This window comes from Humulus lupulus, chromosome 3, assembly GCF_963169125.1.
Source record: "Humulus lupulus chromosome 3, drHumLupu1.1, whole genome shotgun sequence".
In the NCBI taxonomy this organism is placed as follows: domain Eukaryota; kingdom Viridiplantae; phylum Streptophyta; class Magnoliopsida; order Rosales; family Cannabaceae; genus Humulus; species Humulus lupulus.
Window position 1 is genome coordinate 64,727,188 of NC_084795.1, and position 15,320 is coordinate 64,742,507.

The 15,320-nt window shown below is 31.4% G+C and overlaps 1 protein-coding gene across 1 annotated transcript; it reads left to right on the plus strand.

The window, feature by feature from the left end:
- The first annotated feature begins 1,746 nt into the window (after window positions 1-1,746).
- Window positions 1,747-4,063, plus strand: LOC133822759 (transcription factor HHO3-like). Its single transcript, XM_062255199.1, has 5 exons — window positions 1,747-2,286; window positions 2,367-2,650; window positions 2,748-3,030; window positions 3,211-3,287; window positions 3,592-4,063. The coding sequence occupies exons 1-5, from the start codon at window positions 2,172-2,174 to the stop codon at window positions 3,967-3,969; spliced, it is 1,137 nt and encodes a 378-aa protein (XP_062111183.1). The 5' UTR covers window positions 1,747-2,171; the 3' UTR covers window positions 3,970-4,063.
- The last annotated feature ends 11,257 nt before the right edge of the window (window positions 4,064-15,320 follow it).

Genomic DNA, 15,320 nt, shown 5'->3' on the forward strand with positions numbered 1-15,320 from the left:
ATAATAATATTAAATATTCTTTTTTTTTTTACAATTTTTAGTATTATGATTTGACAAAATAATATAATACTAAAATTACACTATTTTTATCTAGTTCTACACAATTTTAGAGTGTGATTGGTAGTTGATTTGGAAATGATTTTATGATTTTGAAAACTTAAAATTTGTAGGACCTACCAAAATATTTGATTGGCAGATTATTTTTGAAAACTATATCCTAATCAGAATTCTAATTTTGTGTTGTAATTTAGAAAACAACAATTTTGCGTTTTCTCTGTTTTGTGATTTTTTCTCCAAAAACTTAAAATCAAAATCAGGATTTGTTTATTTTCTCTAATCATATCCTTTGTATCATTGCTTGTATTTATTTATTTTTTTTGCCAATTTTTATGAATTGAGTATGTTCTCACTAGTAATAAGGTGTTTATGGAACATTTTATGGCATTTATGCACAATTCAAAAATAAGTTGTGCTGGTATTTTTATAGATGACAATACAATATTGTTATGAATTTAATCAATAATTATTATTAAATTTTAATTTATTAATATAATTAAATTTTATTTAATTAAATCTATTGATAAATCAAATTTTAATATTATACAACCTATGTATATAAAATATATAAAATTAAAATAATATTCAAATTCAGTTGTTCCAATCACATATTCAGTTTCTGTTATATTTTCAAATTTAATACCAATCACAGTTTTATTTTTTTAAAACTCAAAAACAGTTTACTGACATTGAACCAATCACTCAGAAACATAATTTTAGTTACTAAATTCAGATTTTCATTTTAGTATCTCAATTTAAAAAAATACAGTTTTCTAATCACAAACCGATCAGACCTTAATATTTATTGTTGGAGTTGGCTAAGCATTTGGACCCATAGCAATATCCGAAAATTACGATATCCGAAAATTACGAACAGATAAAAGCTAAAACGGAAATAATCGTGTCCAATTTTACTTTTACGTGGCGAGATATTATTGGTTCACGTTTTCAGAAATCACGAATGGATGATCTCCGTTTCACCGAACATTACAATAAAGGTGATCCCTTTCGCAGGTGATTAAAACTCAACCCTTCCAGAATCCAAAATTGCATATTCTAGATTCTCAAAATGACGGTGGGTCCCATCGGATACAGACCCACTATCGACAAGCGTATTGTACGCGCCATCCGGAGCGAGTGGTGGGAAGAACGATGGCGTGGCAGATCGTACCAGACTCGAGTGGATTAGGACGAAGGTGGGAGCATTTAGAGCCAGAACTAAATGGCTCTTAGAGAGTGTGAAGAGCCACCCTTGTAAGAGAAACTTCACCCCTGGTATCTCACGCGAGTTCTCGATGCGTGTTCACGCGCTCAAGATTCCTTTTCTCTTTGGAATACCCAGGTATATTCGAATGAACAAAATATTTAAAAAATTCTAAAAAGGAAAAGGGAGAGGGAGAGGGAGAGGGAGAGGGAGAGAGATAGGGAGTCTTTGATCTTATCTGAAAACTACAAAATTTAATTGGATTAGAAGCGTTTGGATTGTGACGTCATTGCCAGCCCACAGAGAGAAGACGAAAAGGGAATCAACTCCTCGAATATTCAACCTAAGAAAGCCCACTCATATGTTTTGATTAATTAATTTTTTTTATTTTATTTTTAATTTTCCCTTCAGATAAAAATAAATCATTTATTATTATAATACGAAAAATCCAATCAGAGATTCGTCCAGTACGCGACGACCCGACATTGATGTCTCTCTCACTCTCTCCTTTCTCTCTCGTTTTCTATTTTTTTTTTTCCTCCTTTTCCTTCTTTCTCTCTCTAGAATATTTCTCATTTTGATTTATTTGTTTTCAAAAGAAGTAGTTGGGTTTTGCTTGGTTGGCAAGATTATTCCATTTTCTGATTCTACTTAGATCCCATATGCGTCTCTAAGAGAGGCCATTAACCCTCGTCTCCTTGTTCGGATCTATCTACTATGCCCCTTCTTCTTTCTCATCATAAATATTTTATATTTTTATAATTTTAAATAATATATACACATCTTTCTCTCTCTATTATATATATATACCAGGTTTTCATATAGATAATCCCGGTTCCAAAACATAAATCAGAGCCAAACCCAGATAATAAAAATTGAATCTTTTCTATCTTTTTCTCCACCTAAAAAAATGCAGTGTTCAGGTATGGCGTTCGAAAAATATATTGAAGCTTTAGAGGTAGAAAGGAAGAAAATTCAAGTCTTTCAGCGAGAACTTCCTCTATGTTTGGAGCTAGTGAACCAAAGTAAAGACCATTTTCATTTGTTATCCTAATATTTTTTTTAAGTTTTTTTTTTTACTCACTTTTATTTGGCTTCATTTCAGCCATTGATAGATGTAAGCAACAGTTATCGGGGACGACGACTACTGAATACGTACATGGACAATCAGAGTGTTCAGAACAAACTTCAAGTGAAGGACATCATGTATTTGAAGAGTTTATGCCATTAAAAAGAAGCTCATCTTCGGATAATGATGAAGAAGAGGAAAAAGAAGAACAATCACCTAAGCGTCAGACCACCGAAAAGGACAATAAAAAGAAATCAGATTGGCTTAGATCTGTTCAGTTGTGGAACACAACTCCAGATCCAGTTTCATCCCAAAAAGAGGTGAGTAACTAAATTAAAAAAGTTAGGGTATAGAGTGGAAAAGGTAATGTTTAATCTTTTTTGTTTATTTATTTATTTGTATTTTTTGAAAAAACAGGAGTTGCCTAAAAAAGCTTCCGTTACGGAGGTAAAGAGTAATGGTGGTGCTTTTCAACCTTTTCAAAGAGAAAAAAATGTGGGGAAACCTAATGGGACGTCTTCGTCAGCCTGTACGACTCCGGTAGCTTCTGCTCCGGCGACGAGTTCAAACGCCGACGGTGGAAGCAACAAAAGAGAAGAAGATAAAGATGGGCAGAATCAGAGAAAGCAGAGGCGAAACTGGTCCCCAGAGTTGCACAAGAGATTCTTGAATGCCCTTCAACAACTTGGGGGTTCTCATGGTACGTTACTGTCCATGTTCCATAATATATATTTATATATAAAAATGAAAAATTACTAAAATATGGTTTTTACACAATTGAATTGAACTGAATTTAATTGGTGGGATTTAATTATTCAAAAAAAATATTATCAAAATAAAAGGTGCGAACGATGTTAATTTAATTTGTTTATTGATGCAGCTGCTACTCCGAAGCAAATTAGGGAGTTGATGAAGGTCGATGGGCTTACTAATGATGAAGTCAAAAGCCATTTGCAGGTTTGTATTAGTCTTTACTTTCTGTAACAATTAATCAAACCATGTTTACTGGTCCAATTAAATGTGTATAAAGTGGGAAATATCACATTCTTTTGTACTTGAATGCAACAAATAAAATAACCTTAAGATATACGACTGGTCATTCGGCATAGAGTAGTACTTCTTTAATTAGTACAGATAACTTATCTGAATTAAGTACTAATTGTGACTAGCCAATTATCATGATTTTTGGAAGTACTAGTTTAATGTATTATAAATTTGGGGAGTAAAACAATTGATGATAATCTTCCAATTTTTGGTACAGAAATACCGTTTGCACACAAGAAGACCAAACCCAGCCATTCACAACAATGGCAATGCACAAACACCCCAAGTAGTGTTTGTTGGTGGCATATGGATGCAGCCTTCTGAATACGCAGCTACCGTAGGTGGAAGCAGCGATTCGCCCAACGGGGCGGCCACCAATGGAGTCTACGCTCCTGTGGCGGCTCCACCGCAAGCGGCCCACCACGTGGCAGTCCATAGGCAGCAAATGCAAAATAAGCATTCATCGGAACACTCTCATAATAATTCAGAAGAAAGGAGGATGAGCCATAGCCATAGTGAAGGAGGCGTACACTCCAATAATTCTCCATCTACCTCATCCTCCACCCATACTACAACAACTTCTCCTGCGTTTTAATCATGTTCTACATATACCAATGAGAAAATGATGTAAATTTTGTAACAAGTTCTTTTTGTGATAAATATAGAGACCACAAATTATCAGTACTTCATTCTCACTTTGTTTTCATTTTTTGTTTTGTTTTATGTTTGTTTCTCACTGGACAGTAACATGTAGAGTTTATTTTGATACTTTGGGTAGTGGAAAGTTTTGAAATTGGAATAAATAACGAAATGCCATAGCACACAATTGTTACAGCTTTTGATTTTATCGTTGATTATAAAATTTTAATGATATTTGTTTTTTCAGACTTTTTATCCTCCAACATGTGTAACTTTTTACACTAAGAGATTGTCTCCTTTAAAATATTTCGTCTTAAAATATGAAATATATCATATGTTAAAATTTCTTCTAAAACTATTCACTACTTCAAATAATACATTTTAGAGCTCGCAAGAGCCTTAAAAACCTCATATATTAAAATTTCTCCAGGCTCGCAAAATCCTTAAAATAATGTTTTTAATACTCACATTCTGAGTCCTAAGATAAAAATTTTAGGTTGCAATGAGTATTTTAAAAAAAATTAATTTTTTTAAATAACTAATTTATATTTATTTTTAATTAAAAATTTTGATTTAAATGAAACATTTATATAAAAATCTGAAAAATATTAAAATAACAAAACTTATATATCCAATCTATAAAACAAATATGAATAATAATAAAATATTTATATATATATATGAAAATTATTAAATGGTAGGGAACTACAATATGCCAATTACAACGAATTAGTATTTTTAAAATTATAATAATGTTAATATCAAACTACATGAAAAAAAAATAGAAGAAACTGTCTCCAATCTACTCTTAACCTGCGAGACAATAAGGAGAAGTCCAATCAAAATATGAGTCGGTAAATTTCTATAAAGACGGGCAGCATAACAACTGCAAATTGGACATTCTCAAATTTTAAAAACCTGAAAACATATCACATAAACAATCCCAGAGCAGTCCAGTAAAATCACAGTATGCTAATTCACTCATAACTGCATTTAATTTCATAATTCGCAATTAATTTATATAACCCAAAACAATAAAAATTGGGGTTAGAAATTATATCAAATGCTCGGATAGTGAAACGAGGTTGAGGATGATGTTTGGAGCTTGAGATTAACCTTGATACACCCAAAAATGGTTGTTGGCCGAGACTCTCACAGAAGCTCCGGCGACAGCGGGGGAGCCGCCACCCTACGACGGTGGTTTGAGAAAACAGTGAATGGCTTTTTAAGCCTAAGGCTCGGGGAACGTGAAGGTGGTGGTGGTTCTTCGTGGAATGGAACGTGATGGCCGGATTGGAGCCAAAAAGTTTCGGACTCCAAAGATTCTGACAAACACCAAAAATCAAATCCGGCGACTTCTAACTTGATCCTTGGTTGGGCTTTGCTCGCATGAAAGTGTTGCGTACGATGGTGGTGGTGGCTCAAGTCACAACGACCCAAGGTGGTCGGAATCTTGTCAAAAAATTTGGGAAAACCCAAAACCACAGGAAGATGGAAAGCGTCATTGTCGCCTTAGGGGGCGCATGAGGGTTTGGGCTCGCATGGGTCGAAGCTTCGATGGTCTCCGAAGCTCCCTGGCTGGCGTGTGTTGCTGGTGGCGGCGGGGAAGGCAGTGGTCGAGCTCTGCAAAGACTCAGGCATGAGAGAGGGAAGGAGAGAGGATCGGGTGGGAGAGAATCTGAGAGAGAGGAGAGAGAAAGATGAGGGGGGCTGAGTGGGAGATAGGGTTTGTTTTATATTATTTTTCTTTTTCTTTTTAATTTAGTTATTAATAAAACTTTAATTTGTTAATTTATTTATTTAATATTTTTTAGGGCCCACTTTGAGCGCTCTCAATACTCTTTTAGAGCACTCAAATGTGTGCCCTTAAAAGTCTTTACTCACTCAAATTTCCGCATAGTCTTTTAAGACTCACATCAGTAATTAGGGCTCGCACCACGTGTCCTAAAATATATTATTTAAGGACTCTCACTGAGTGTCCTAAAAAGTCTAGGAGATGTTTTTAGGGCTTGCATTTAGATGAGTGCCCTAAAAAATTGTCCTAAAAGACAGTTTTTGTAGTAGTGATTCATACTATCATATTGTGCCTGTGTTACGATTTGCATAAAATAATTAGTATTTTGGCCCCCCAAACTTTGACAACTACCAAATTGTGTCATTTAATTATAAAAATTTTAAAATCTATTTTTCTATTAGTTCTTAAAAAATTTAAGAAAAAATATTAAAAAAATTCAATAAAAGACTAAAATTATTTAAAACTCCTTTTAAATACATTTACGTTTTAAAATATTTTTTAAAAGAAAAAGTAAATTGTTACAATAAAAAAAACATATTTCATCCTTCTTTATTTTTTTTATTAATTTTCTTAATTACTTTCTATTCTCTCATTTTTGCCCCCTAACATCATTTTAAAAATTAAATATATATAAAATATTATAAATTTAAAATGTACTAATTTTAAAAGAAATATATAAAACTTAATTGATTAAAAATATTGAGAAAAAATGAAAGTAATTAGAAAAATATATTAAAAATGAGCAAAGAAGAAGAAGGGAATATGTTTTTTTTTTCATTTGTAACAAATTTAGTTTTTTTAAAACTTAAATGTATTTAAAAAGGAATTTTAAATAATTTTAGTCTTTTATTGAATTTTTTTAATAATTTTTCTTTAATTTTTAAAGAATTAATAGAAAAATAGATTTTTAAATTTTTATAATTAAATAGGTACAATTTGGTAGTTGTCAAAAATCGAGGGGAAAAATACTAATTATTTTATGTAAATCGTAACAGGGTGCACAATCTAATAGTATCAATAGTTCAAGGAGAAATTTTAACTGACTGTATATTTTAAGGAGCACAATTTAGTTGTGTCAAAAATTCAGAGGACAAAAATACTATTTATTCTTTTTTTTAATGACTCGTTATTTTTTATTTGAAAACCTACATTTATTGGTATGTATATTTTTAAGATATAGATGTGGTCATATTTTCTCAAAATATTTAAGAATACGTGAGAAATTAAGAACATATGTCTAAGTCTTAAATGTAACATATTTTGAGTAATGATATGTGTTGATAAAGTTTGCACCATAACATTAGAAATCGAATTTTTTTTATCTTTAAATTAGACGTATTTTTTTTATTTCATTATTCAAAATTTGATAAATTATACGTGAGAGAATAAATTTAAGAGTAATGATATGTGCATTCAAAATATGCACCTAAACATTATACATAGTGATGTGTTACTATTTTTTAAAATAGTGGGTCCCAGTTTTAATAAATGTGATTGGCTAGACTAAACTGCTACATCATTGTATGTAATGTTTGGGTGTATATTTTGAGTGCATATATCATTACTCTAAATTTAATTAAGTAAATAGTTAATTTATAATGATGTGTAATGTTTTTGGTGTAAATTTTGTGTGCTGATATTATGAAACAATTAAATAAAATAAAAGTTTAATTAGTTATTTGCGGTCAAATAATATCATGTCATTTTACTTGTTTAATTAATTATTATTTAGATATTTGTTAGTTATGAAAGAAAAATGTTAATATCAACAAGGAATTTGATTAATCAAAAGATCGGAATCTATAAAGCATTTGTCCAAAATATTTATCATTTTTAACATTAAAGTATGGAGTATACACTACCTCGGTCTTGTTAATAATGTTTATTATATGAAATGATTAATAGCTTGATTATTATAAGATATATATATTTATATGAAAATTGCTAACTCAATATCAAAAGAAAGTGCCGTACTATTATTAAGTAAATCTAATATTGAATCTCATATAATTTAATTTAATAATTATTATTATTATAAATTATCACTAACTAATTAAAGTATAACACTTCTTGTGAAGTTGGATACTTTAAATTATCAAATAACAATAACTTACAATGTATATTTCTTCTCATGTATTCGTTCACGGTAGAAAATCGACAAATAAATAATTCAACGACAACCTTCTTGATGTTTAAAAAATTAATAATAAATAAAATAAGAGAAAAGAATCTTGACCTGTGAGAAGTCCTAATCAAGAAATATTTATATATATATATAAGCAAATCAGTATAAGCTTGAAAAATCTAATGCAATCTTCTATATGTATATATAAATAGATGCCCTTATAGAAAATAAGGTTGCGTAGAAGCCAAATATTGTGTCTTGTTCGTTTGAACCAAAGTAGAAAACGAAATAAAAAATAAATAAAAATTTGAGAAAACCAAAAAGTTAAAGATAAAAAGGAAATACTGTTTTTTGAGTATATTTGCCAAATCTGCCTTAATTTTTTTTATTATCTTGTTATTATTTTCAATTTTTTTAATAATTGTCAATATTTCTCCATCAGAAAAGAAAAACCTAGATGTACCAATAAATTTTTGATACTGAAAGTCAAGTTATTTAATAGTTGACAACTTCAAATATATATTTACTTACTTCCTTATATAAGAAGTTGAGTGAAAGAATTTCGGATTTGGTTGAGAAAGGTAGATGAGAATGCGTTATCTACAACCGGCAATAATCTACTCACCTGCCTTGTCATGTGAATCGCCAGATCTCTAAATGATTTGTTTTTTATTCAGTTATTTAATTAAACAAAAATCTATCATTTATGTTAAGTAAAATTATATACAAATTCTTAATAATGATAATTTTGGTTTTATTGGAAGGGGAACACAAAAAATCATTCTGACATCATTCGCTACAAAATAAGCAATATACGCTAGGTGAAGAGTAGTATTTTTAGTCCCAAAATATTATTTTCACTATTACACATTTTTTTTAATTAATGTTGCATTATGACTAAATATTACTTTGTAGTTATAATACATTTTTAATTACAGTAAAAACATATATATATAAATATATATAGGAATACTCTATATAATATTAACCTCTATTTTATTATAAAAAAAATTTGGTCATGACCCGTTATAAATAGGAATAACCTTTAAATTGTAATAAATTATAAAGTTTTTAAGCCTTGTATTAAGAAAATATACATCTATGCAATAATAATTATATATACAATCAAGTATTATTCCTAACTCCTACTCATTGTGTAAAAAATTAATTGTACATAAAGATGTGGCAACAACTCTAAAAAGTAAATTAAAGTGCAAAACAACTTTACATTAATTTTTTTTCAAATAATAGTTATTAGATAATTCTAACTATTATTGTTGTTAAAGTTTGTATTTTGGGGTGTTGTGAATTTTTTTTGTACCAATACATCTATTGAGATATAACCTCTCAATTAGAATACAATTAATTTTATCCCAAATGTATTCTTATATCACTACAGAAGACTGTGGATATACCAACAACAAATGTCGTCGGTAGAGACACAAATGTTGTCAATATGCAGTTGTCGATAGCTCCCCCTCGGTAGTAGTCTGTTTCTATCGACGACAATAATTTTGTCGTCAGTATCGGTATTACTAACAACAATTGTTGTCCCCGTAGCTCTGACGTTTCAACGATAGAAGGGTGCCCATTTTCCTCATCTATTCGATCTATACCAACAACATTTTTTAAAATTTTTAAAATTTATTTATTTTAAGAAGAAAATTGAAAATATGCAATTAAAATAATCAAAATAAATTATACACTTCAAATTAAAAATAACATTTTCATAAAAACATGAGTTAGTTCAATCCAAACAAAAAAAAAATTGACATAGAAATGAAAATATAACAATGTATGAAAACAAAACATATATATAAGTTGACCTACTGGCTCAGTTCTCCAACATCGGGATCTCAAGTGGTAGGGGGCGACATTGAGATCCCGGTGTGATACTATGAGTCTTGATGTGCTCCTCCAACTCTCGAAGACGCTCTCTAGATCTTCTCAGCAATCTCATCATCTCTAGATGGAGGTGGAGGAACTGTAGTATACGGAGGTAGAGCTACTTGGTCCCTCGTAGTCAGGAAACGACCGTATCCTACCTAGTGGCCACGTTGCTTCCTGGAGACCAGTTACACCAAGGACAAGTCATCTTCTTTAGGCGTACTTGGAGAGAGAGTGGAGCTCTCAATCTCAGATGACTGTGTCTGCTGCATTTCGCGGTATGCACACAATTTTTCCTAAAATACAATAAATATTATAATTATGAATTGTGTAAATAAATAATTAAAAACCAGAAAATGTTAAAAACAAATTATCATGCCTAGATTCTCTCGACTATTTTCGTCACCCATCTTGTGTCTACTTTGTGGTGAGTAGCCATCCAGGCTACCGAGATCGAAGCAAGTTACACAGTCTCAAACTTACGCTGTCACATATAGAAGAATTTAAAAAAAAATAAGAAAAATTAAATAATAAAAACATTTTGAAAACAAATTAGACTTATTTTTTTGTAGCGCAATACTGGGATAGACCAAGAACATAAACCGAGAACCATTTAACATTTTCCTACATGTGTACTACTCTTGCCTATGCCAAAAAACACTACCGGCAACTTGTTCTCACACTACTACAAAAACACTCTTTTATGACACTTTTTTAGAGCACTCACCTAGATGCAAGTCCTAAAAATAACTCTTGGACTTTTTAGGACTCGCGGAGGGAGTCCTAAAATCTATATGTGTCCTAAAAAACTTTGAATTTTTTTTTTAGCAAACACCTCCTGGACTTTTTAGGAAACTCATTACGAGTCCTTAAAGAATTTTTTTAGGACACTTATTGCGAGTCCTCAAAGAATCTTTTTAGGACACTCATGCAAGTCATAAAAACTTATGTGTATCCTAAAAGTTTGAATTTTAAAAAATCACAAATTCTCTCCAATCTCCTGGACTTTTTAGGACTCGCATTGAGAGTCCTTAAAAAATTTCTTTTAGGACTCACAACGCGAGCCTTAAAAACTGATGCATGTCCTAAAAGCAAATTAAAGTTTTATAAATAACTAAATTAAAAAAAAAAAAAACAAACCCAATCTCCCACTCAGCCCCCTCTTCTTTCTCTCTCCTCTTTCTCGGATTCTCTCTCCTTCCCTCTCTCCCGCCTGATACTTTGCCTAGCCCGACCACCACCACCACCAGCAACACGCGCCAGCCAGGGAGCTTCGGAGGCCACCGAAGCTTCGACCCCCGCGAGCTCGAGCCCTCACGCGCCACCTAAGACGCACAACGGAGTCTGCGGTTTTGGGTTTCCCCAAAGTTTCCGACGAGATTCCGACCACCTTGGGTCGTTGTGAGTCGAGCCACCACTACCATCACACTCAACACTTTCATGCGAGCAAAACCCAACCAAGGATCGAGTTAGAAGTCGTTGAGTTTCATTTTTGGTGTTAGTCGGAATCTGAAACTTTTTGCCTCTAGTCCGGCCACCACATTCCGTTCCATGAAGAACCACCACCACCACGATGTTCCCCGAGCCTTAGGCTTTGAAAGTCAATCACTGTTTTCTCGAACCACCATCGTAGGGTGGTGGCACCGCCGCTGTCGCCGGAGCTCCGGCAGGAGCTTTGGCTACCAATTTATTTTTTTAAAATTAAAAATAATGCTGCAAGTCCTAAAAAACCTCACTTATGTCAAGTAGAGGACTCACGCTCTACGAGTCCTAAATCGCAGTGTCAGTATAAAGTCTTTGGTACTGACAACAACTTTTGTAGTATATAGAGATTTTACATTATAATTAAAACGGATACTCCTTAAAAAGAAAAGGTGGTGTGATTAAAAACTAAAGGGTGGTTTTATTTTAGGGACGATTATAGGTATATTTAAACATAAATTAGTGAGGGTATACATGGATTATTTCATTATATTATCCGAAGTAATATAGAACGAAAAGAGCCAACAACGCTCTCGAGATATATTACATAATGAGAACTATATATGACTTTTATGATGGATTTTTTATGTCATCGTATATATTCACTTTCCTCATATATGCATAAATATTCGTATTCTTCTTACGGATGATCTAATTAGATAATTATTTTTGACCAAATCAAGAACTAAGGGATAAGTTGTTCTAGGATATCACGAAGGGTCATTGATGAAGAACATATTCATGCGAATGTCCAAAGAATATTATGCCTCACAACTGATATGTACATATATATATATATATACGCACTTTGTACAAGTGACTAACATAAATATGTATATATAAATATATATATTCAAATCTATATGTACATAACAACAAAATAAGCATGCTGCTCGTCAATAATCAAATTTATCATATAATGTGGGACAAGGGCAAAATATACACATTGTATATAGGGGCCGGTTGGCTAATTAGTTTTGGTTGTACAACTGTCCAAAAATGTTAGATTGGGGATACTTGAGAAAAAAAACATATATATGAAGAAAAACCAAGTATAGGTTTCAATATTTAATGTATATTATTACCCAACCAAAAGAGATAAGAGTGAGAAATAAGGAGAGAGAGAAAGAGGACTATAATAATTGAATGGGTGCATGGCGGTGGATCTGAATCATGTAATGTTATGTATGTTACGTGGCAGCATTTTGAGATTGAGAATCTTAGTACAACTAAGCTAAACAGAAAATATTATCATGAATTTTGGTGTCAACATTAGGGCATATATAATTATATATATATATTATATATATAATAAGATAATTAATGCTGAATGGTTGGAGTGTTTTCCATTTCGGATTGTAGAAGAAAACATGTTATATATGCCCAATTGCGAAACATATACCATCCCCATATGGCACGCCCTTTAATATTATTATATTCTTCTAATTAATTAGGTGATTACACAATATTTTAAAACTTAATTAATTAAATAATTTAAGTAGCAAGTAGGGAAAGAGAGCAAATAAAAGTAATATAATATCATGATCATATGTGTTAAAACTATAGTATATTCTCCATTTTTTAAACTTATCTTTTAGGTAACGAACGGGTATATAGAACATATATATTCTGATACCCAAGAATCTTACCTCGTCCAAGATTCTATATATTTATATATATATATATATATAAAACCTAATTACTAGATTAATTAAGTAAAAGTGATTATATAGCTAGTGTTAATTAATAATGGCGGGCCTACAAGTAGTATTTGAAATCTCCGCGAAGAGATCGACGCTTAATTAATTCAGTTAAATCTGTTGTAAAAAAAAGTTATTAATAATTTTGTATAATAACAGTGGGAGAGAGAAAAAAAAATCAGAGTAAAAATTAATTATGTTATGATTCGATGGATTATAAGTTGTCACAAATTCTTCCAGCGTTAGATCATGAGGCACACCGTGATCAAACGGAAACAAAGAATCTTGTTCTTTAGTTAGGTCAAATTTTTCAATAGCTGGGTCAAAGGAAAAAAAACATAGAAAATACCCAAAATTTTAAGAGATAGAAATGAATTTATTGAGAAATGAATTTTATATTGGTTATTATATATTTTAGAATAAAGAAGACATGGATCCATAGAAGATGGAGTTGGACTTGAGCTAGCTACCTGCCTAAAGGAAAGACAAAAAGATAAATTTAAGAATGAAATGAAAGTGTCCCTTCGAGTGAATCTAAGGCCAAATGACTCTTCCATCTATCTTAAAAACCCCATTCGCATTTATATTGGCGTACATATATATAATAATATATAAAAATATTTGTGTATGAAGAAGTCGATGCACTATGGTCTTAATGACAAAAATGTCATAATGAAGATTCTGGGCATATTCACTCCCAAACATAGCATATTACAATACTTTATAACCCAAATAAACAAGAAATCCATTTTTTTATTCTCATTTCAGAGACATGCATATCTGTTGGTGGTCGACTATTCATATATATTATATATTTTATTACGTGAATGTATCATGCGTTCTCTTCCTCTCTCTCTCACACACACACTTAGTGTAATATCTTAGCTAGGTCAACCATCTCACATCTCTAATCAATATTTGGATGAGAATTACATGCATAATGCATAGTCTTTCTTTTCTTTGACAAGGACTTGAGTGAACACTAGCTAGCGTTAACTACATTTTCTCCTTTATACACTAATCCAAATGAAAAAGCATGTATATATAATCTATATATTTATATATTTAATCTTTCTTTTTGTCTTATTTAGCCACATTACTATGGCTGCCCTAAAACGTGCATAAGAGTGGGATTTTCCTATGCAAAATTAGTGTAGACTTATATAGTACTACTAGCTACAATATTTATTTTCCATATATGGGATTTGATTGATTATAATATACATATACAAACTCTAAAATTTATAAATAATTGCTGGCCTGCTTTTCAATATTCAGAATTTGCTGCCTCACTTAGTTTATTTCCCATTTCTTCCCAACTCTGAAAAAAATAGAGTAATTTACTCAAGAGAGACATTCAAACTTGAAGGTTCAAATTCTCAACAATAAGTCGTCCTTAAGCACATAAATTCGGCTAAATGCATTATGTGGGTTTTCTTTTCTTTTTTTTCGCAGCTATTATATTCAATATTATCAGTAAGAAGCCTACCACACTAAGGGTATGTATCAAATACTTGTTTAAGCGGGTTTGGACTTTAGGGTTCATTGTCACCGTTGACTAATTAATATTAAAAAAAGTAAATAATAATAACTCTCTTCCCACTTAAAAAAAAAAACAACAACAACAAAAGCACGTTCGGAATCTCAATGGAAAGTTCTACAAAATATGATCTTCGGTTGCCTGCCTCTAAGGACGATACCTGGTTCAAGTCCATTAAGAATGATCTTACAATACAATCATGGAGCCCTGGGATGGGATCTTATTGTTGTCGTAATATAGTAGTGCCTTACAAGTTGGTATTCCATTTATGAAATTGTCAATTCAGTGGATTCAACTTCCTACACTAATAACACTACATATATATATATATATATATATCGTTTTCATGGCCAAGTTAAGTTTTGTCCCCAAAGCTAAAGCTTTCTACTCTAGTTTCTCCTTTGTTAAAAGCTTGCTTTATCCCCTCCTTCATGAGATAACGAAAGGTCCACAAAAATAAAGGGTTTTGCCTTTCATGAGGTCGTGACTGATATAACAGATCTGCTACATTTCTTGTTAAATCAATATGGATTTACACCTATTTGTCCCAAATAAAAATGTGTAAAACCTTTTTATTTAATTTGTGGATTGCATACTATCATAATAGGATAGGAATGTATACCTCTTTATAGCAGCTTTCCTTTCATGGTGGGTGGTTTTTAAAAATGGTATAACAATTTATGAACTTACCAAAGTCCATTAATCCTAAATGGTCTGTCTTATAAGTAAATTGAGAACCTTGTGAAAAATTGGATTACTGTTAGATGAGAGCTCAGGA

Coding starts and splice junctions, on each gene's coding strand:
- LOC133822759 (XM_062255199.1), top strand. CDS start 2,172: ATGCAGTGTTCAGGTATGGCGTTCGAAAAATATATTGAAGCTTTAGAG. Junction 2,287..2,366: donor TTTGGAGCTAGTGAACCAAA/GTAAAGACCATT, acceptor GCTTCATTTCAG/CCATTGATAGATGTAAGCAA. Junction 3,031..3,210: donor ACAACTTGGGGGTTCTCATG/GTACGTTACTGT, acceptor TTATTGATGCAG/CTGCTACTCCGAAGCAAATT.